This window comes from Orycteropus afer, unplaced genomic scaffold (genome assembly GCF_000298275.1).
Source record: "Orycteropus afer afer isolate SDZICR_OR568_19922 unplaced genomic scaffold, OryAfe1.0 scaffold00127, whole genome shotgun sequence".
NCBI classification, from domain to species: Eukaryota; Metazoa; Chordata; class Mammalia; order Tubulidentata; family Orycteropodidae; genus Orycteropus; species Orycteropus afer.
In genome coordinates, this window is record NW_006921714.1 from 6448686 (window position 1) to 6468499 (window position 19814).

General features: G+C 53.3%; 2 protein-coding genes across 2 annotated transcripts in view; one reads left to right on the forward strand and one right to left on the reverse strand.

Moving 5' to 3' along the window:
• Positions 1–313: 313 nt before the first annotated feature.
• On the forward strand, positions 314–6400 carry OTUB2 (OTU deubiquitinase, ubiquitin aldehyde binding 2). Its single transcript, XM_007944515.2, has 5 exons — positions 314–574; positions 2078–2196; positions 3973–4057; positions 4994–5188; positions 6194–6400. The coding sequence occupies exons 1-5, from the start codon at positions 314–316 to the stop codon at positions 6398–6400; spliced, it is 867 nt and encodes a 288-aa protein (XP_007942706.2).
• Positions 6401–11469: 5069 nt separating this feature from the next.
• The window catches only part of DDX24 (DEAD-box helicase 24), a 27315-nt gene continuing 18970 nt past the window's right edge, over positions 11470–19814 (reverse strand). The window contains exons 5-8 of the mRNA XM_007944542.2: positions 18644–18719; positions 15625–15813; positions 13226–13355; positions 11470–11753 (exon numbers count right to left, since the gene is read on the reverse strand). Of these exons, the coding sequence (XP_007942733.1) occupies positions 11470–11753; positions 13226–13355; positions 15625–15813; positions 18644–18719 (679 nt within the window). The remainder of the gene's footprint in view (positions 11754–13225; positions 13356–15624; positions 15814–18643; positions 18720–19814) is intronic.

Below are 19814 nucleotides of genomic sequence, written 5' to 3' on the forward strand. Positions count from 1 at the left end.
AAAAAAATTAAACTTGTTACAAGTCAATTGTGACTCATAGAGACCCTATAGGACAGAGTAGAAGTGCCCCCATGGGTTTCCAAGACTATGAATCTTTATGGAAGCAGACTGGCACATCTTTCTCCCACAGAGCAGGTGATGGGTTCAATCTGCTAGTCTTTCAGTTAGCAGCCAAGCACTTTACCCACTGTCCTTAAGTTTAAGGAAACTCATGACTCCTTACGTTAGAGGTATTATAGTCTATAAAATGAATCATTTGCAAGTTACAAGGTGAAGTTCCTCATAACCAGGATTGCCTGCACGTTCAGGGAACATGGAAATCCAGGCACACCTGCAGGAGACCGGTCACACAGTCCTCTGTGCCTTACACGCGAAGGCCACCATTTCCCATTTAACTGGCAGTTCAGAGGATATCGACTGGATGGAATCCCATCAGTGGCTTTTGAAATTGTCACGGCTCTCCTTCTTCATCTTTCAGAGTGAAACATCTTTCAACCTAATATCAGAAAAATGTGACATTCTATCCATTCTTCGGGATCATCCTGAAAACAGGATTTACCAGCGGAAAATCCAGGTGAGGCAGAGGGCAGGGAGAAGGGGACCCTCAGTTAAGTGGGCTAGAGATGGGGCCACAGGAGGCGGCGCACACTGACAGCAGAACGGCTCCCAGTACCCCTCTATGTGGGGTGTTTAACGTGGTCCTTCACTGCAAAAAACAGCATGTTTTCCTCAAGCCTGGCACTATCCTAAATGCTTTCTTTACTCACTGAGACCTCATTACATCTCTGTGTATCATCATCCCCATTTTACAGCTGAAGACACTGAGGCACAGGAATTAAGTGACACACCCAAGGCATACAACTTGAGCTACTCTGTCCTATATGGTCTCTATGAGAGTGGCAGCACTGGGATTTGAACCCAGGCAGCCTGAGCCCGTAGCCACATTTGTAACCACTACCCTAAATAACCCCTCTGGAGTAAGCCTGCCCACCTGGGCTAAGGGGAAAGGGGAGACTGCTGGAGGTTGCAGGACGGCTTACAGAGCGAGGGCAGTGGGAGGGGCTGGTTACCCGCTCCTCGTGGGCAGCACCATGCTTCTCCCTGACATTGGCCGATACTTTTCACTTTGCACAGAATGGGCTTTCATTGCCTTCGTCCCCTTGGGGTCTCTCACGGAGACACAGCACAGTCACTGTGTGCCAAGTCATGATCTACGAGACTCCGAGACTCCGTTGATCCAACTTAGTCAGTCAGGGGCCAGGGGTGGGGTGTCATGCAATACAAACATGACCACAGGGACACTTCCTGGGCAGGAGCTAGGGCCGGCAGACTGACTCTCCTGTCTGCTGGAACACTCTTGGGAGGGGAGGAGGGTCTCTAAGCAGTAGCTCCTCCTCTCCTGGCCTGCCTCTGGTGGGCCAGGGTCAACCCTGAGCCTGCTGATTGCTGTGGTGGGAACAGGAGCCCTTCCTCCCCAAAACCATTCTCTGCTGTCCAAATGGACTATACCCCACAAGGCAGGAAGGGGGAGTCGTGGCCGTGTCAGAGGGAAACTACCAGCTGGGAGCAGAACCTGGAGAGATACATGGGGAGGGCCCCGACTTCTGAGAAGTGATTGCAGGATGGGACAAATCATGGGGGATGGCTTAGGGGACCCTTCCGATAGGGTCATCAGCCTCCTCCCTGACCACCACAGCCCTCACCAGGCGTTCTCTCAGCTCACATGCATCACCATGTCCCCCTTCCACCACCACATACTTACCTGCTCCTGATAATTCCTGCTCCTCCTCTCATTGTCATTTCCTCCAGGAAGGCTTCCAGGACTTCTGGTGTAGGTGCCCGGCCCCAAGCTTCCCCCTGACTGCAGGCTGCCGTGCAGGCAGTGTGACTTTCACGCACAGTTCCTCAGTGTCTGACACCCAGGACACACCCTACGTGTTCCTGTATTTGTGGAATGAGTGAATGAGAGGGGGAGAGACAGTGAAGGGTCAGCCCAGCCTGGAGGCGGCGGCTGTCCCCTGGGGGAGCTGGGGTCTGATGCAGTCCAGGTGCAGGTTTGCCCCCCCCTCGCTGGCAGGAACTCAGCAGAAGATTCACCGCGATCCGGAAGATCAAGGGTGATGGCAACTGCTTCTACCGGGCCCTGGGCTACTCATACCTGGAGTTTCTACTAGGGAAGAACAGGGAGATCCTCAGGTGAGACGGAACGGGGGGGCGGTGGCGGAGGGGTGCGCAGGCCAGCTGGGCTCTGTGCCAGCTCCCTGAGTCTCCCCAAGGGCCTAACCCCGGGAGGGAGCTGGCAGGCTGCCCAGCTTGCCCGCTAGGGGTGAGATGTGGCAACAAGCGGCAGGGGGTGGGCTCGGTGACCTCCCAGGTCCGCGTGAGCCTGGTGAGTTGCCGACACCTGGTGATTCACCTGGGCAGGCCCGCATCTGGGGTCAAGGCCACCAGAAGGTCTCTGTGCAGACGCTGCTCCCAGCGGGGCCCCATCAGCCCTTCCTGCCTCACTTCCGGGCTTCTGGTCCTTGAGTCTTTGTGCAAATCACCTGGGACCCGTTCAGATGCCTGTCCTGAACCGGTGGGGCCAGGTGGGGCCCAGGACTGCATTTCTCACCGGCCCCGAGGAGACGCTGGCACAGCTGGCCCTGGCCACACTGAGTGGCCAGGGTTAAGAGAACTGGCCTCTGGGTCCCAGAGCGCTTGGGGTTGGTCCCGGTCCCTGGCGTGAGGACTCCTTTGGTTCTGGCAGGTTTCTCATCAGGAGCACTGCTGACGTTTTGGACTCAAAGGTTCGGGGGGGGGGGGGCCTGTCCTGTGCACTGCAGGACATTGAGCAGCGCCCCTGGCCTCCACCCACCAGATGCTCCCATCCCCACAACCGTGACAATCAAAGGTGTCTCCCCTGAGGGGACATCACCCCAGCTGAGAAGCCCTGGATTGACACCCTCATCTGCAGTTCCTCACAGATTCTCTCAGTGGCAGGAATGAAACCCTTTGTTCTGGAAGAACCCTTCAGTAGGTTTCCCAGGCGACACGCTGGCTGTCTCAAGCCCCCCCCCCCCACTGCCCCGTGGTGGCGGAGACAGTGCTGTGCAGTGCCCAGTTCTGCGCCCCATGACCCTGGAGTTATGCTGGGCAGTGGCCCTGCTGTGAGGTCGGGCCATCTGGGTGTCGCTCATCTGTATCCCCAGCGCCTGGCCCAACACGGGGGTTGCAGTCACTGATGAGGAATGACTGGGAAGGAGGCAGGGGTTAGGGTGGGGTCCTGGCAGGGGACAAGGGGTGGGGCAGGAAAGCCAGGAGCGCAGTGATCAGCCCTGGCCAAAAAGCAGGGCTGGTAGTGGCCTGGTGAACAGCAGAGACCTCTGGTGCCACAGCCAGTGCCCGGGGCTGTGGGCCACCCACCACAGACATAGACATGGAGGGGCGCTGGATGAGGGGTGCAGCAGGGCCAGCACGGATCCACCACACCCCTGCCTTGGCCCTGAGGGAAAACCTAGCGGGTTGGTGGCAGTGACCATACCAGTAGCAGCAAGGGGCATAAAGTTAACAGTGAAGACTGCCACGCACTGGGACCCCTCTCACTCAGTGCCCTGCAATGAAGCATATTGCTAGCACCCCCTGTGTGTAGGAGGGAAAGTGAGGCCCACACTCCCAGAGCGCCTTACTGGTGGGGTTGTGGCCCCCAGCCCTGGCATCCTGGCCCAGTGGAGCTTTTAGATCGCGTCTAGGCCAAGCCGGGACGCACATCACGTTTAGGCACAGAACTCCCCGCAGTCTACCTAGGAGACCCCCCTCCACACACGCCCACCTTCTGTCTTAGGAAACACCCCTCCACATACACCCCCCTTCTGTTTCAGGAGACGCTCACCTCCACATACACCCACCTTCTCGGGTGCTGAGGGGTCACAGTGGAGTGCATGCGGGGTGCTCCCTGTATTTTTCTCTGAGCAGCCAGTCTTCCCCCTGCAGATTCAAGGAGCGTGTACTGCAGACCCCAAACGACCTCCTGGCTGCCGGCTTTGAGGAGCACAAGTTCCGGAACTTCTTTAACGCTGTGAGTTGCCTGGGTCCCGGTGGCTGAAGAACCTGCCCTTCTGTGTGGGCAGAGAGGCAGGGGGTGGCGCCCGCTGAGGCCCCCCGCAGCCCTGAGCTCTGTGGCTGTGGCCCTCAGGCTCCTGCTGGCTGGGCCAAGGCAGAGGGCCGTCTGCTGAGTGTGGGTCTGTGTGCGGGCACGGAGCCCGCCCTCCCTCTGGGAGAAGGCAGACGCTGGGAGCAGAGGCTGGGAAACTGCGCCGGCGGGATCACCCCCTTCCCCATCCGCTTGTTGAAGGGCTGCGGGCTGGATGATTCTGGACGCTGGCCTTGCTAAAGAAAAAGCCCAAGCAAGGGGGCGATGGGGATTCCCCTCCCCGCTCCCGGGACACGAGGTGGAGGAGAGTCCCACGCATGGCGCCCCATGTGCACGTAGAACTGCTTCCCAGGGTTTCCTGGGCTGTGACCTTTCAGGGGCAGATGCTAGGCCTGCCCCAGGTAGCGCCTCTGGGTGAGGAGTCCAACTACCAACCCTTAACCAGCAGTTGAGCACTTAACTGTGTGCCACCCAGGGGCCCCACCCCTAGACAGGGCTCTGGGCTAAAGTGCTAATTTCAGACTATTTCTCACCCCAGTTAACTCCTTCAGAGGCATCTCAGATTTAGTATCTCACCTTGAGGCCCTAGGAATTCTAGTGGTACGGTGCCTAAAGCATTTCACTGCTAACTAGAAGGTTGGCGGTTCAAGCCCACCAGCCGCTCTGCCGATGAAGATGGGACAATCTACTTCTGTAAAGATTTACTGGAACCCCAAGAGTCGAAACGGACTCGCTGGCAGGGAGTTTGGGTTTTCTGTCTTGTTTTCGAGGCTCTAAAGAGAATGGCCCCTGAGGCATCCTCTGGGGGGAGGGGAAGGGGGAGAGGCCCGCCCCGCCCTGGCTGACGGCCCTGGCTACCAGTTCTACAGCGTGGTGGAGCTGCTGGAGAGAGACGGCTCCGCGTGCAGCCTGCTGAAGGTGTTCAACGACCAGGGCACCTCGGACCGCATCGTGCAGTTCCTGCGCCTGCTCACCTCCGCCTTCATCAAGAACCGGGCCGACTTCTTCCGCCACTTCATCGACGAGGAGATGGACATCAAAGACTTCTGTGCTCACGTGGGTTCTCGGGGACTCATCCCCATCCCAGCTCTGCAGACAGTAGGGCCACTATCGATAGGGGAACTTGGGCCACACGCCCCACTGGCAATTCAGAAAGCACTAAGTCAGGGAGCTGGAGCAAAATCCTACTGTGCAGCTGTGGGCAAGCCACTTCCCCTCTCTAGGCCTCTTTGCTCACCTGAAATTAAGGGCTTGGGGCTGGACTGCTTACTAAGTTGCAGGGGTGCAGGGGCAGAGTTACTGTCACCCCAAAATGTATTTGGTTAGGATGGGAGGTATCTGAACGAGTTGCCACACCACTTAAAAACTCGGCAGTTTTCATGAGAGATCAGACCACGGCCCCTGGACCCTTACTTTTTTGTGGCAACCAGCAGCACTGGCTGAGCAGTCGGGGTCCCCTTTGGGGCTCCCGCAGCTGGGACCGCCTCTGCCTGTCCCCATTGTGCTGAGCACGCCTGCACTCACGCACACACACCCACCTGGCCCGTGAGCAGGGGCGCTTGGAGCCCCCGACATGCTTCACTTCTGTGCACTTCATAACCCAACCAGAAAAGGAATACCTGCCCCCATGCTCAGATCCCTCAAAGCCCGGGCTCCCTTCTTAAAATAAAAGTCTGGAATCAGAAAGAGCTGGGCTCCTATCTTGCAATTCTAGCAGTTTCTACCTGGGTTACCTGCCCTCCAAACAAACACCCCCACACCCCCTTTGTGGTCCAGTTGCTTCTGATTCACATGGACCCCATGTGCTACAGGGTAGAAGGCATGCCCCACGGTTTCCTTGGCTGTCATCTGTACAGAGGCACATGGCCAGGCCTTCCTCCCGCAGTGGTGCTGGGTGAACTGCCTGGACTGTCACTGTCATGTTCACACCTCTCGTGAGTTGTCGAATGACTCCCAACCGAGGGGTTCATCTAGGACCGTGACAGCCAGGCCTGATCTTCTCTTACCCTGTCTCTGGTTTCACTCCTCAACTGCCCGTTTCTCTCATTTTGACCTTTGCAGGAAGTAGAGCCCATGGCCATGGAGTGTGACCACATCCAGATCACGGCCCTGTCCCAGGCCCTGAACATCGCCCTGCAAGTGGAGTATGTGGACGAGATGGACACGGCGCTGAACCACCACGTGTTCCCTGAGGCGGCCAACCCTTCTGTTTACCTGCTCTATAAAACATCCCACTACAACATCCTTTATGCAGCTGATAAACGTTGATTAATTTTGGGCCACGCAGTGGAGCCTGTCACCTAACGGGACTGCATTCTGAATGGAACATTGCGGCTTTTCAATTTCTTAAGCGGTTTAGCCTGTAGTAGAAAATGTACAGCCTTTTGGGCAAAGCCACTCACTCCCAGTGGAGTGAGGCCTGCCGTTGCAAACCATGGTAACTTGGTGACACTGCTGGTGCTTATGAAGGCGCCCAGCTCGCTGTGCAACCCTGGCTCAGTCACCTCTCTGGACCCATTTCTTCGACTGGAGGCGGCTCCTGCCAGTACTGACCGTCTATTACTGTAGAAAAGCGTGGTTTCTCTTGGCCAGGGGCAGGGCCTCTCCGGAGGGGCAGAAAGCTCAAGGTCACACTTGACTCAGGTGACAGGTTCTATAAAGAAATCAAGTCCAGTCAGTGGGCTTGGACTTTGGTGGATGTGACCAAAACACTGGCCTCCTGAGGCTAACTTCAATGTAAGGATTCAGTGTCAAACCAAACATCCATGATGGGAGCAAGTGTTCCCAACCCTAACTTAGGGGAAAAAAGGCTTCTGTGTCACAGGCCAGAAGGGGCCTTCGGCCTTCAGCACGTTGCGAGCCCCAGCAGAAGGGGCCCCTCTACCTCTCTCAGGGCTAAGACTGCCTGATTTTTGGAGGGCAGGCCCTTCAGAGTTCTGCTGTCAGCCTCACCTGACAAAGGCTCAGCTGAGTGCAAGCTGGTCAGAAATCTGCACACTGATGTCCGGGACCAGGAAACTGCAGTTACCCCATCACCCCCAAGTCCTGGAACAGTGTGAGATACTCAGTGGAGGGAGACATGGGTACACGTGGCCATGGGCTCCAGCTGAGCAGGGCTGCCATTTTGCAAGGCTGGGGCTCTGCACACTTTCCACTTCTGCCCTTTCAATGGGCTGGTGACAAGTCAGGTGGGAAAGAATGGGGACCAACTGAGGAGACTGGTAGCCAGGCAGACTTCTCACTCGTGGAAACTGCCAGTAGCCGAGTACTCCAGCCTGCAGCCTCCTTCCTCGTCCACCTGGACACGAAACACCAAACCCACTGCCGTCAACTCGATTCCAACCTACCCCCTGAATAACCTCACCTCGCTGCCTCACGAGCCCAAGAGCCCCCATCACCGGGCTAGTGGGCAAGACCCCAGTGGGGAACTAGATGCTGGCTGGGCCAGGGCGCTGCTCCCTCTGCGGAAGGGGACGGAGAGCACACCACTTCGGGGTTGCCCCTGGGGACTCCCTTCATCTCGGGCCTCCTCCCAGGATTCACTGCAGGGCGTTTGCTAGATTCTGTCAGTGCACTGAGTCAGCTACTGACCAGACTGTTAGCACTCTGCAGTCCTGCTGACCTGTTGGGTTTCTAGGGCTGTCCTGCCTTTGGGAGAAGCCAGCAGCCCTCTTAGACATGTTGGGGCTTTATTCCAGGCAGGACCAGGACCCCACAGTCCTCAGCTGGGATTTGGGCCAAGTTCAAGCTGAGTGACAATGTCACTTTCCCACAGGAATGTAAACCTGCCCTGTCTATTCAGTGTCCCTCCCAGCACTGGACAGTGGAGTCCATTGCAGGTGTGCTGGAAGAGGGGGGCACATGCTTTATGATGGGTATCATCACCTTTGCTAGACAAGTCTCCAGGGAATCTGTTTCCAATCTGAAGGGCATGACCACATGGGGTCCCCTACTATGCCGCCCTTGGCAGCTCTGAAGGCGGGGTAAGGTGAGGCCTAGGGTGACCCCAATAGGGCTGCCGAGCACAGCGAGCCGCCCAGTGCCGACCACCATGGCTCTGCACTTAGGGCTGGTGCACGTTCCCAAAAGCTGGCCCCGTCTGCAGCAGACTTGCGGGATGGTGTTCTCTGGCGAGAACCAAGTTGGGCGGGCTTCCAGGCCAGAGAGTCATCATGTTGACATGGGCCGCCCCTCCCAGGAGAGAGCCCGTCAGTTCAGCAGCAGGTGCCTGGGGCTGGCCCCAGCACACCAAGCTCCCGGCAGGAATCCACCTTCTGCCTTTCCCTTTTTCATACAAAGTCAACACCAAATCCCAACCATCACCCTCGTTCCTACCACATCTGCTCAGACCTTATCTAGGGGCACTGGTGTCACTTTAATAATGTGTCAAGCTCCAGTCACGCATGGACAGTGGCCTTGCTTGGCGACAGCAGCCAGTCACAACGACCACACTTCTGGGATTTCCTGTACCCGTGAAGCCATGTCTTCCCAGACAAAAGCTGGAAGGAAAGTTGTATGACAGCTTGTCCTTAAAATTGCACTTGTATTACTTTCTTTCCAAAGGAAACTTTTTAAGCCAATAGGAATATGAACAGAAAAGGGGAAACTGCTCTTGCTTTTGACGAGGGTTTCTGTTAGCACAAAGTGAAATAAAAGAGCTCTGAGCCAGAATGCCTGGGTTCAAACCTCAGCTTCGCCACTTACTAGCTATGTGACCCAGGACAAGTCACTTCCCCTCTCTGAACCCGAATTTCCCCATTTGGGAAATGGAGACAATACTTTCATACAGGATCGTTGGTTCAAATGAAGCAAGATCCTGTGTGAGGACAACTGTGACTCTCGTCACAGGAAGTACTCTGCAGAGGGGATATTCCCCAGCCTCGCCTGCCCAGTGGGGAGCAGAAGGGCACTGCGGGATGGTGAGGCATGACACCTTAGCAGTGACTCGGGCTTCCCAAGCAGAGAAAAATGCAGGGAAGCTGGAAGTGGAGTATGAAGGCGGCTGTGGCTCAGTGAGTGGCTGGCTGCCAAGGGCCCAGGTCCTGGGGATGTGGGCCATGCCCTGCAGCCTCCCTGGGCAGTTGGTGAGAATCTCCCAGCATGAAAATGGCTTCCCTGGCAGCAGCTTGTGTCCCAGCTCCTTGTTTGGTCCCTGACCTGTACTGGAGACAGCACTCTCCCGGGGACTTGCACCAGTGAGAGGTTCAGTGGGGCGGAGGGGGGTCTCACAAGGCCGGCTCCTTATTCAATGGCAGATTGGGGTTCTCCAGGGGCTGAGGGAACTACAGACCGAGAGCTCACTTCACCAGGTGAGAGGGAGGCTGGCCCTTACTTTTAAGACCTTTTAATATCTATCCCCACAGAAAAGAAAAGGTGTTACTAAAAGGTCCCACTCTCTCATTGATTCCACTCACAGTGTCCCTAGAGGACAAAGAACTGCCCCATGGGGTTTCCAAGGCTGTAAATCCTTACAGAGGCAGACTGCCACATCTTGCTCCTGCAGAGTAAGTGGTAAGCACGAACCTTTCGGATGGCGGCCGAGCGGTTGAACCACTGTGCCACCAAGGCATCTTTATTAGGAGGCAGCAGGGGAGGCTACTGGCGGACACCCGGGGATCTCTGACCCACCTCCAAGCAAGTGCTGCTTAACCCTGCTGACCTCACATCACTTGGAAAGCGGAGAAGCCCGGACGCCGCTGACAGCTGACGGGAAGGAGGCTGGGCTGACCGTGTGGGCTGCGGCCAGTTTTCTTCTCTCCTGTTTTTCCTGCCTCCCCCTCCTCTCAAGGTCACCAGGGACACTGCACAGGCATTCTTTGGCAACACTCCTGCTATGAAGTGGTTTCCTAAACTTGCCATAGGCCCACAAGAAAAACAGCTCTGAGTCCTAACCCTAGTTCTGCCACTTGGCTGCTGTGTGGTTCTTAATCATCAAGTGTCAATGCCCTCAATTATTTTTTTTTTAAAAAAAAAAGAGCATTAAAAGTCTTGTCTCAGGGCCTGAAGACTAATGACAAAGTAGACCAAAGTGTCAGGGCCTGGCACTTGGTCAGCACTGCCACCCTGCATCTCATTCGAGGCATGAGGCCAGATGTCCACAGAGACATCATCCAGAGGGACGAGGGACTACTTCCCTGTCCTCCCAGCCTTGCCAAGTGGGAGGGCGAGGGAGGCCAGGTTACCTGGCTCTCGGGGTATCTGGGTCCATGTGTGTTCCCTCTTCAAACTCGTGGGCTCCCCTGAACCGAGCCACTGTACTGTGCCCTGCTTAACAACTGTAGGGGACACTGAGCTGATAAGAAATCTGAAGCCATGCTTCTCCCGATCGTGACAGCTGTGACCAATCGCCCAGGCCAATGCAGAGAAAGCTGGGGCAGCCTGAGGCCGTTCATACCCTCCGCATATTGACCCCGGGCTCTGACCCAAGCACCAGGCTGTTGGAGTAAAGTGGCCTCTCCTGGCAGGAGCTCATGGCCTGAGGCAGATGGTCAGCAGGCAAACACCATGTGGCATGTGCTGTGGAGACAGCATGGAATGTTGTGAAAGCCCACAGGAGGTGGACCCCACCCTCCTGGGGACTCTGGGCCCTAAAGGGCATCAGTGCTACAGGATGGAAAAGGCAAGAGATGATCCAGGCCGAGGGCACAACCCGCGCACAGGCCTGGGCTGAGACGCAAGCGCACAGGACTGCCACAGTGAGCAGCTCAGCCAGAGGTGGAGCGGGAAGCGCAGCACCGAGGCTGGAGAAGCCGGCGTGATGCTGCACCCCACCATCAGCTCGTGCCTGGCGGGGAAGCCCCTGTCCTCTTGGAACGGGAGGACAGCAACTTCTTCCCTACCCACCACCCAGGCTGGCTCAGCTGCCGCAAGAACCGCGAGCAGGTGGCAGAGAGATGAGGAGCAGTGCTGCTGCGGCGTAGCCGGCAACCATACCGAGGAGACTGCAAAGGAGCACACGGCGATGTGCACACCGCCTGCCTCCCGCTCCAGCCGCGCTATCTACCCGCAAGCCCCATGCTCACCCACCCACCCAGCAGGCCAGCAGCAGACTGGCCAGAGAACTCAGTCAAGGAGACACGACTGCACCACTGCCCCATCTTCTGGCTAAAAATCCAGGCCAGGACACAAGCTCTAACCACTGTTCTTAATTTAGGAAATCAACTGAACATGCATGAACTCTAACACTGGAATACAGAACCCTTAAACATCTGTGACGCATCTCCCGCTATTCAGGAGGGAGGCGTCTGTAACTGGGGTTGACGGAGGGGGCAGGAGGGTTTACAGAGAGTAGAGAACAGACCCCACTGTACTGTCACCAGCACGTTGCCCCGGGGCAGTTAATCTGCACTTGCACTTGGCTGTGGGTGTGGTGACGGCTGCTGCTGCTCCTTCAACTGCTGCTGCTTCTTCTTCTTCTTCTTCTGTTTCGTGATGCAGCTCAAAGCAGACTCACCCTTGCCTGGGGCAGACATGACCACGGGCGGCTTGCCAGACTGAGTGGGGTACTTGGTCCTCAGGTCGTCTTTAAACAACGGCTGGCAGAGCAGATGGCGCAGCTCCTTCTTCAAGACTCTCAACTGCTTTTGTCTCCGACGCGCTTCCTGCTCATCAGCTTTTCCCCCTGGAGACACAATACCAAACACCCTATTTACTATGGGGTTAGAAATGTTCTACTTCCTTGGATGGATAATAGTCATAATTAAAAATGTTTCAGAACTCTTTTGGCAAGGCTGGGCACAAACATCCTCTGCAGAAGTTAGTGCTGGCTGCTGGCCTGAGGCACCGTAAACAGCCTACTCCTAACACAGCTCATGAGGGACACTCAGGGGCCCCCTGTCCTTTACTCACAAAAACCCTCCAAGACAGCAACCATCTTCATCTTACAGATGAGGAAATGAGCCTCAGAGAAGACACTGGCATACGATCACAGAAGCTGGCCATCAGACAGATCAGAATGCAAGTCTCCCACTACCCACCTCTCGCTGCCTGGACTTGGTGACTCGACAGCAACAGAATCCCCAGGAGGGCGAACGCACCCCATGCAGCCCAACCCTCCTGACATGGCACCACCCGTGCAGACCACACATGCAGAGGTGCACAGCCAGAGGGCCCACCCGAGCCCGTCTTTGGGAAGTAAAACCGGGGCCTCGCAAGTCTTCAGTCCAAGCCCAAGCCTGGGCTACCAGGAGGACCAGCTCACTGTCATCAGCCCCAGGGCTCCAGTTCAGCAGGCAGCAATCATATACCTTGTGAAGGCCTGAGAAGCCAGCAGCTCCAATGAGCTGCTCACTGATAGGGTGGAGAGAGCACTGGACATAACTGGGGCATCCTTGGTGCTAGCCATGGTTCTACCACTTCTTAGATGTGTGAGCCCTCCTAACGCAGACACTATCAGATTCGTTCCTGAATCCTTAGTACCTGGGCAGGTACAAAGGAAGGCTCAGGAAATGCCTGCTGGTGGCACTATTTTCCTGCACAAATCACTTTTCTCCTTTAAACTTGCAGTTCTCGTATGTAGACGGGCAATGGTGCCTGCTCCATTTATGCCTTGAGACTGTGGAGAGAGCTAATGAGAGGAATGATGTGCTTTGGCAGCCTAGATGGCAGGTATGGGTGTAGCAGTAATGACAGGTAATCACTGAAAATGGACCAGATACTTTCCCCCCTTGTGAGGCACTGCGCTAAAGTGCCAAAAGCTAAGTCGAGCAATCTTCCCAGTGACCCCTGGAGGCAGGTGCTCTATGTACTCCACCCTATAGATGAGTAAACGGGTACAACAGAGAGGTCAGGTAACTTGACCTTATAGCCAGTTATGAGAATGGGCCAGCAGTCTGGCCCAGAGCCTGCTCTTGTCATCACTGGACTCTACACCTCTTCACAAAAGAGACAGCTGAGGGCTGTAGAGACGGAGAGGAGAGAGGGAAAAAAAGCCAGGGGCCTGAGGTTCCTCTGGGACGTGGGCCAGTCAGCAAAGAAGCAAAGGGTGCCTGATAGAAGCAACAGTAGTGGGGAGGGTCCAACTAGACACAAGCTGAAGCAGCAAAAGGAAGAGCTGAGCATCCCTCCCTCAAGGCCCCCCGCCCCAGGTCTTACCCTTATACATTTCCTCTTCCAGCTCAATCTCAAGGGCAGCTGCCGCCTGCTCAATCCAAGAGTTGTGTAGACAAGCCTGGAAGTTCCGATACTCGGCTTTCTCAATCTGTCGAGCTAAACGGATTCGTTCCTGCGGGTAAACAACAGAAAATACTCCTCTGAAAGCAGCTTCAGGTCTCTGGGAAGCAAGGTCTCATGTCGATCATGTTTTAAAATGCTCTTGCGATCCACGGTCAGGAAGATGCAGCTTGGCTCCCAGTGCCAAGCACTTGTTGCTGTGTACCATTGAGTCAATTCTGAGTCACAGTGACCCAGTGACAGGTAGTAAACTGCCCCACAGGGTTTCCTAGGCTGTAATCCTTAGGGGAGCAGATCTCCAGGTCTTTCTCCTGTGGAGCCACCAACTGTTCAGTTAGTAGCTGAGTGATTAGCCCTGGGCCACCACAGCTTCCAGCATTTGAAATTTCTGGCAGTCATCACGTGTGTACACATGCACTCACACAAAGAGCCAGCTTACAAAACAATATACCTGAACAGCCCCTCCCCTGGAAACCATCTCTATCTTGTTACCCTACAAGTGTCCAACGTAAACTCTTTTCCTAGACACCATAGACTTACAGGTTTCTAGGTCCTGGAGGATTGCGGCATTAAGTAACACTTCTTATCAGATGCCCTGTCACTTCCTGGCTATGAGGCCTTAGGCTCACTTTACTTCTCTGCACCTAGGTTTACTCAACTATAAAGGGGGTTATCGACAATCACATACAGGCTTGTTCTAAAAACTGGGTATCTTAATGCTCAGAAAGACCTGGCACACGGCAGACCTTCAACGAACGTCAGCTCACTTCCTGGAGGAACAAGCACAGCCCTGCATAAAACCACTCACTGGCCTCTCATCACACGTGCAATAAAGTCTGCCCCCTGCACAACCAGGTTGTGTCAGAGCTCATCATCCTTGTTTCACGCTCCATCTCCCCACTGCTCACTTCTCCACTTACTGGGCCCTCCACCTATCTGACAGGCACTACCCTCCCACCCCAGCACACACACGCTGGCTCCTTCTCAGGCTTAGATCTCAATTAGCAGTCACCTCGTCTGGGTAGCCATGACTATACATCCAAACCGGTCCATTCTTGTTGCTGCCCATGACACTGCTCAATCTGCCCCTGATGGTTTATAACTGTGTGTTTACTTGAGGTGCCCCTATATCCTGCTCAAGGCTGACTCTCTCCTAAACTCACCTTAATTACATTTTTCTAATAAGCAATGCAGCAAAATACCAAGAAACCAAAAACAGGACAATCAAAAAGGATTTTTCTGTCTCTTGATTCTGTCAAAAACAGTACTTCAGTATTTAGGTATCACTGGTGTCAGTCAGCGTGCAAGATTTCTTTGATCTACAAGGACCGCCACGGCCCACTCTCTCTCATGAGGGACAGACACAGGGGAAAGGTGACACTTTGGACCTGACCAGCCCCCTTGAGGCACGACGGTGGACGTGGTAAGGTCCAGTCTTCTGAGGAGACCTGCTGGGCTCCTGGGAAGCAGTACTGAGTAGCAAGCTGGCATACATACAGAGAGCTTTCTTCAGGAACAATACAGACATTGGCTGTTTTGTGTGAATTACCTTCCAAGGAAGGTATACACAGATACTAGAGGCACTTACTCTAATACAAGAGCCAAGTCACAGTTTGCTTCCTGAGGGGTAAAAAAAAGTGAAAACGCTTAAGAAAGGGGAAAAAAAAACCATCAACTGTACAGTAAGATTTACCAGACTGAGGCCTATGCAGGAGAACTGACTGAGTCTCCTAACAGGAATCCAGCAAATGTCTACTAAATCAATCAATAAAACTAAACTCTCTAGGAAAATGGCTGACCCAAAATTTGAACCAGGTCTGCGACTGTACCTCTACTCTGACCTGACCTCTGCTGCAGCTTGCTGAGTGACCTTAAACTACACTAGCCTGTCTAGGCTCACAGTGCTGATCTATAAGCTAAGATTTTGGCTGGTAAAACATTCTCTCTGGTCATTCTCTTGGACAGGGCCTCTGTCTGTCTGGGTCACTACTGTACCCCCAGCATCTAACAGAGTAGCTGGCATACAGTAGGTACTTAATAAATATTTGCTACAAGAACATTGTGCACCATTCAAACTGAAAGGGCACCCAGATTTCCCACAGTTATCAAAACACCCATCCATCACAACTGAGCTGAGATCCTGACCACCAAACAGCCCTGAGTGAAGGCAGTTCTCAACCACACACCTGCTCTCTCTTCTCCCAATTTTTCTATAAATGGTCCTGCTTAGCTGTTGGCAGACCGTTACTTACGTTGCCAGGGCCTCACAGTGAGGTGTCAAGAAGGAGCAGCAGAATCCCCTGATTAGCAGTGGGTTTTACCTTGACTGCATCCATGAACTTTGTCTGCACAGGGAATAGGGGGACATCTTCATCTTTCTTGAGGGTTTTGTAAATCTTCTTAAAGTTGGTCACATCCTCAGGCCCAATCAGCATCAAGCTCAGGCCTTCGTTTGCAGCACGAGCAGTTCGACCACTTCGATGGACGTAAATCTCTGAGGTGCGAGGGACCTGCCAGAGGAGGAACTGGGAGGTCAGCACAGTGATTGCCCAACACAGCTCAGCCCCTCAGGGCCATGTCCTATCACTGGACCGCCTCCCTCCAGCTAGGCAGGCAGACTCCGTGGGCCAATCCAGCCCTGCGGTGGGATTCAATCTGTCTCCAGGTTTAGCAAGTTCACTGAGCAGGCTGTGCCCTCCCTTGCCCCCACCCTGCTTCAGGCCCTCATGACCACACAGCCTTTGGGTCTCCAGTCCTCCCCACTCCCCTGGTCCCAGCCCCAAACTACAGTGTGATCTTCCTGAGTCACAGCTCTCACCACCCTCTCCCCCCAACTAAGAAATCTCACTGCTGCTTCATTAACTCTGCGATTACAATGTGCCAGGCAATTCTAAGTGCTCTGCAGTCAGGCATCATTCCCATCTACTCTGCACGATGACGGCATGGTTATCTATTTCACACGGTTATTTTACAGACCAGGAAGTGAACAGAAAGTAAGCAATTACTCTAGGTTACCCAACTAACTGGTGGAACCAGGACTTGAACTGAAGCAGTCTAGTTTCAGAGGCCATGCTAACCACTGAGCACACCGCCTCTGGTTCAAAGGACAACATGATGCTGAGCACTCTCATATTCTCCCATTCCCACATCATTCGTTAAGCACAAGTCTTCTCCACTGAGACGAGGTAAAGTCCCCCTTTCTTTTCGATACAGAGCTCCAAGCAGCCACTATGAATACTCACAGATCTATGTATCATTGTTCACCTACAGGACAAAGGCCCAAGTCCTCAATCTGACACTCAGGACCATCAATGACCTGCCCCAGCCTCAGCAACTACTCCTCTCCCGACACAGCCCTCTTCTCATGCAAGGCCAACTGTGCCCCAACACTGCCCACTTCCCACACCCTGGCTCAGCATGGCCTGCTCTCCTTCCTTTCTCACCTCTCCATCTTCCTTTCTCACCCACTCCATCCTTAAAACACCAAGCATTTTTCAGGAAGTACTTTCCAACTTCCCATGCTGAAAGTTACACTCTCCCATGACATCCTGTAACTTTCTACCATCTCCTACCTCAGATCATTGCTGGGACCGCTCTCTGCTACTCGACTGGATTTGTTACTTATTGGGGGCAGGGACCAGAGAATCATCTTGTTTATCTTGAGATCACCCACCAAGACTGATCCAGTCCCTTCTCTAAAACAAGAGGAAGAGGAAAGATTTGCTAAGCTGAACTAGCACCCTAAGAGTTCAAAAAGCAGGAAGGGTAAGGGGAGGAATAGTAACCAGTCACAACAGGTCCAGGCAGGAAGCATTTACACCTGCATGAGGACTTGGCCATGTTAGCGCTAATCCTCAGACCTCTATGCAGGCTAGGTGGCAACACGCCTCCCAGCTTACAAACAGTGACAGTGACATCAGAGATGCTACGTAACTTGCTACACAGCTACGACACAGCAGACACCCACACACTCATGACCACGCCATACTGGTGTTTACTAAAAGTGTCGGCAGTTCAAACCCCCAGCTGCCCAACAGGAGCAAGATGTGGCAGCCTGCTTCCGTAAAGATTTACAGCCTTGCAAACGGGCAGTTCTGCTCCAACCTACAGGGCTGCTGTGAGTCGCAATCAGCTTGACAACAATGGGTTTTCGGTTTTGTGCACTAATACTAATGCTACTGTCAACAGCAGCTAATATTTAGTAACAAGGTGCCAGTCAACTTTCTAAGCTCTTTATACATGTTAACTTATTTTAGCTTAATAACAACCCAAAGAAGTAGGCACTAAGTTTATTCCATTTAACAAGTGAGAAAGCAGAGGTATAGAAAAATTAACTAAATTGCTCAAGGCGGCACAGCCAGGATCTGAACCCAGGCAGACTCTTCACCATCACACTGCTGCTTTTTCTCTATACCACTTCACACACTCAAATGTATGATACCTACCGTGATGGTTATGTTTGTGTGTCAACTTGGCTAGGCCTGGCTGAGTGGCTGGGCAGCTGGATGTAGTACTCCCCATAACGATACTGGTAATCAACTCCATGGCAGAATCTACTGTGAGCAGCTGAGTAGCTGCCTTTGGGTATGTGGTCTGCTTCCCATATATAAGAAACAGCTTTGGGAATGGTCTCTAGCCTTTTGGCATGCTTGAACCCTGCATGTATGTAGCCATGTCAGTTGTTCAAAAGCCTGCCATGCTCTGCCAACCTTGTGACTTTTGAGAGACTCGAATTAATGGCCTGCCATGTGGTTTGGTAACATCAGGACTGTGCCTTTTCACTTGTCAACCTTGAATTTGTCTGCCTCAGCAGCCAGCAGCTGAGTGAAGAAAAGCCTCCAGCTTCAGTGGGCCGCAAGCAGAAGGCAGAGGTGCAACCCAAGGATGGGGGGCTTTCACCCAGGCCTTAAAGCCTGGCACTCTGAACTTGGACTTAAAGCCTCCAAATTTTAAGAATAAACTCCTGTTTGTTCCAGCCATGCCATTTGTGGTATATTCTTGTCAGATTGGCACCAGGTAACCAGAATACCTACCCCATGACAGAAATACAGACTCTAACAGAGAAGGATTATAAGCAACTACTTCAAGCTAAAGACAGGGGCTATGTGAGTCTCAGACATTGCCAAGACCTTTCTGAGAATACATCTTCCCTTTACCTACCTCAGTGTTCCGAACCTGGCAGCAGCTGGGCACTAGGTGTCACTGGGGTTCCTGGAGCTGCACGAGGCCTTGGGATTAATAATTCCTCCTCCATCTCCCTCCCCCACCACCTCTCCTTCACTTGAAATGAAACTCTGACTCAATGCTAGGAGATGACTACAAACTCCCAGACACCCCTACCTGGTAATGGATGACATGCTGGACTCCAGGAATATCCAGACCCCGGGCTGCCACATCTGTCGCCAGGAGAACACAGCTGTGGTACAGAAAGTTCATTCATAATTATAACTAGCAGGTATCATTAATCAAACTCCTGCCACCTACTGAGAACTGGAAACTCTCTGAGAGATACCACTATTATCCCTTTAAGGAGGAAGAAACAAGCGGCTCAGAGATTAAGTTGCCCAAGGCACATACGTGGCCATTAAATCAGAGCCAGGACCCGAATCCCCACAAGCAACATGCCGCACTGTGCAATAACAGACCACCTCAAGGGAACTAAGTAAGGCTACACCTGCTCTGAGTCAGTGACCCCATCTCCAGTCACACTCCCACCTCCTGCCAACCAGACTTTCTTGCTATTCCTCAAAAGTGACAAGCATGCTCTTCCTTCAAAGCTTCCTCACTCATACTCATTCCCTTACTTTCTTTAGCTTTCTGCTCAAATCTCACCTTACCAGAGAAGCTCCGTGACCACAGGCCAGCCTCCATCCCCATCTCCTGCTCAACTTTACCTCTTAGTACTTAGCACCACTTGATATACTACATATTTGTCTTTAAATTTATTACCTCCCCCCACTAGGATGTAAGCACCATGACAGCAAGGACTTGGTATTATTCACTGTTATATTATCAGTACCAGAACAGTGCTTGGTTCACAGGAAACAATAAATATGTGCTGGGTGATATTTCTTAATGTGTGGCTTTTGACGAGGTCAAAAGCACTTGAAATCAGTCTTAAAATTTAAGATTCTGGGCCTTTTAGTATCCCCATTCCCTTTATCTGAGGCAGGACTGGGGAGTATGATGCAAACTTCAAGTGTGTAAAGCATGAAACCACGGCTCTGTCAGGAATCAGCAAACTTTTTCTATAAAGGACCAGGCAGTAAATATTTTCAGCTTTGTGGGCCATAGAGTCTCTATCACAACTACTCAACTCCACCAAGCCCTGCTCTGAGCTAATCTCAGGAACCACACACAGTGCCTACCAACACTGAAAGAGAGGTACCCAGACACTTGCTCTAGAAATGAGGGACTTCAGCAAGGTGGCAGAATAGGGAGACAAGCTACACAGACTCTATACCAAAACATGAGAAACCAATTGAAACAGACAGAAGATAATCCTGGAACC